This window comes from Thunnus thynnus, chromosome 11 (assembly GCF_963924715.1).
Source record: "Thunnus thynnus chromosome 11, fThuThy2.1, whole genome shotgun sequence".
NCBI classification, from domain to species: Eukaryota; Metazoa; Chordata; class Actinopteri; order Scombriformes; family Scombridae; genus Thunnus; species Thunnus thynnus.
Window position 1 is genome coordinate 206,943 of NC_089527.1, and position 2,500 is coordinate 209,442.

The window sequence follows — 2,500 nt, forward strand, 5'->3', positions numbered from 1 at the left end:
CCCTAAAGAGTAGTATATTGATTTTGACATGTGAAATTGATGGATCATCCCTTTAACAGAGGAAACCAAACCGCTCAGCTAGCTTAAAAGATAAACAACATACAACAGCTGCACTTAATAAATGTATATGTTGAAGATAGTTTGGTCATGTTTTTTACCTGTTCAAATGAAGCCCTGAACACCACATGAGTCCGTCTCTCTAATGCCACTCTCTGTTCACCTGGCAGCTGATTGGTCGAGGTCGTTATGGCACCGTGTTTCGCGGATGTCTCAATGAGCGCTGCATGGCCGTCAAACTCTTCAGCTCGGCCAACCGGCAGAACTACGCCAACGAGCGCTCCATCTACTGCCTGCCGCTGCTGCAGCAACATGACAACATCGCCCGCTTCCTGACTGCAGATGAGCGGACAACGGCCGACGGACGGCCAGAGTTCCTGATCCTCATGGAGTACTACCCAAACGTAAGAGAGAAAATTCATCTAAACAGTTAGTTAATCTAAACAAAGAGTTGTTGTGACTGTATACAGCAAGGCGCGACTCTGGAGTTCTCCTTTACCAATCATTAGTGTCAGATGTATCTGGATACGTTGGTTTCTAGGAGAAGTTAACGTTTGTCATGCTGACTTACAACAACCTTTGCTGTAATGTACATCATGTCAGTGAGCAACACCAGACCTGTTTGAATCACTAAAAATATCAAGTGGTGGAAAGCAACTAAGTACATTTACTCAACTACTGTATTTAAGTACAGTTTGAGGTACTTGTACTTTACTTGAGTATTTCCATGTGATGCTACTTTCTACATTTCAGAGGGAAATATTGTACTTTCTACTCCACTACATTTATTTGACAGCTTTAGTTACTTTTCAGATGAAGATTTGACACAATGGATAATATAACAAGCTTTTAAAATACAACACATTGTTAAAGATGAAACCAGTGGTTTCCAACCTTTTTGTCTTTTGACGTCTTACAAAAAGCAGTGTGTAGTCGGGGTCACATTTCACATGTCTATGAGTTGTTAACAGCTCCACCAAATAGTGATTTTTCCCTCTAAACTTCTCACATGCTTTCATTTCAATAAATGTTCAAATGATCCAATATTTCAGCAAAAATCAAAGATTAGAGAAAAAGTCCAAAAACTGAAAACAGGTTTGTGTATCAGAACTTTGTTTTTTCTTCTTTCCTCTCCCATTAATCATCTCACCACCCCTCAGATTTATCTGCTGACCCTTTGGAGGGGCCCGACCCCTAGGTTGGGAACCGCTGGACTAAACTAGCTAACTGTATATAAAGTAGTGTAAACTAGCTCCACCTCCAGCAGCTACAACAGTAACATTTCAATTCAGTTCAATTCAATTTTATTTACAAAGCACCAAATCACAGAAAAAGTTATCTCGGGGTATTTTCCACATAGAGCAGGTCTAGACTGATCTCCTTAATGTGCAGAGACCCAACATTCCTCCATGAGCAGCAGGAAAAACTCCCCTTTAACAGGAAGAAACTTCAAGCAGAACCGGACTCTAGGTGGCGCCGTCTGCCTCGACTGGTTGGGTTGAGAGAGAAGGAGGGAGACACAGAGAAACATAATAACAATAATAACAATAACAGTGATAATAATAATAATAGAAATATGACTAGTAACAATAATAGCAGGAGTGGGTCTCGAGTCAGGACACCCACAGCGTCCCTGCCATCAATAAGCAGGGGTCCAAACTGATCATACTGAGAAAGCACAAAAGACTCCGGGGAAGAAGCAAAGTTAGTAACATGCATTGATGTTACATGAATGCATACAGATGGAGAGGAGGAGGAGGAGAGAGGAGCTCAGTGCATCATGGGAAGTCCCCCAGCAGTCTAGGCCTATAGCAGCATAACTAAGGGCTGATCCAAGGCGAGCCTGGTCGGCCCTAACTATAAGCTTTATCAAAAAGGAAAGTTTGAAGCCGACTCTTAATGTGGGAAAGTGAGTTTGTCATTTTTTTCCTTTGCTGCCACAAAAGTGTAAAAGCAAATTAATTTATTTAATCATCATTTTAACTTAATAACGTTAATTTAACTTATCTAACATAATTTTAGATTTTTGCACAGCATGAGGAGGTAACAGAACTGTAATGTGTAAAAAATATACTGAATGAAATCCAATCTGTAAGAGAAACACAGAGAAAGTGGAATAATCACATACTACACGTCTGTCATAAAGACGCTTGTAACTAACATTAGAGTTTAAACATTAGTGAGATGTGAAAATGAGTGATCCAAGCTAATGTTAGTCAGCTAATGTGCCATTAAAGATTAGCTTGTTGTATACAATCATATTGTGTGTCTCATCAGTATAAGAATAAATTCACTAAAATCAAACACTGACATTCATAACACAGGATGTTTCCAGTTTTATTCAAAAAGATATGTTGTAGTAGAATCACTTTGTTTTAGTTTAGTCACATGAACTCTGTAATGCTCTCCAGAGGATGAATCCTTTAGAGTTTAATGACCCCGT

At 39.6% G+C, this 2,500-nt stretch overlaps 1 protein-coding gene across 1 annotated transcript in view; it reads left to right on the top strand.

The window, feature by feature from the left end:
• LOC137192194 (bone morphogenetic protein receptor type-2-like) overlaps positions 1 to 2,500 on the top strand; it is a 52,362-nt gene that overhangs the window by 12,363 nt on the left and 37,499 nt on the right. The window contains exon 7 of the mRNA XM_067602710.1: positions 228 to 461. Coding sequence (XP_067458811.1) covers positions 228 to 461 — 234 coding nt within the window. The remainder of the gene's footprint in view (positions 1 to 227; positions 462 to 2,500) is intronic.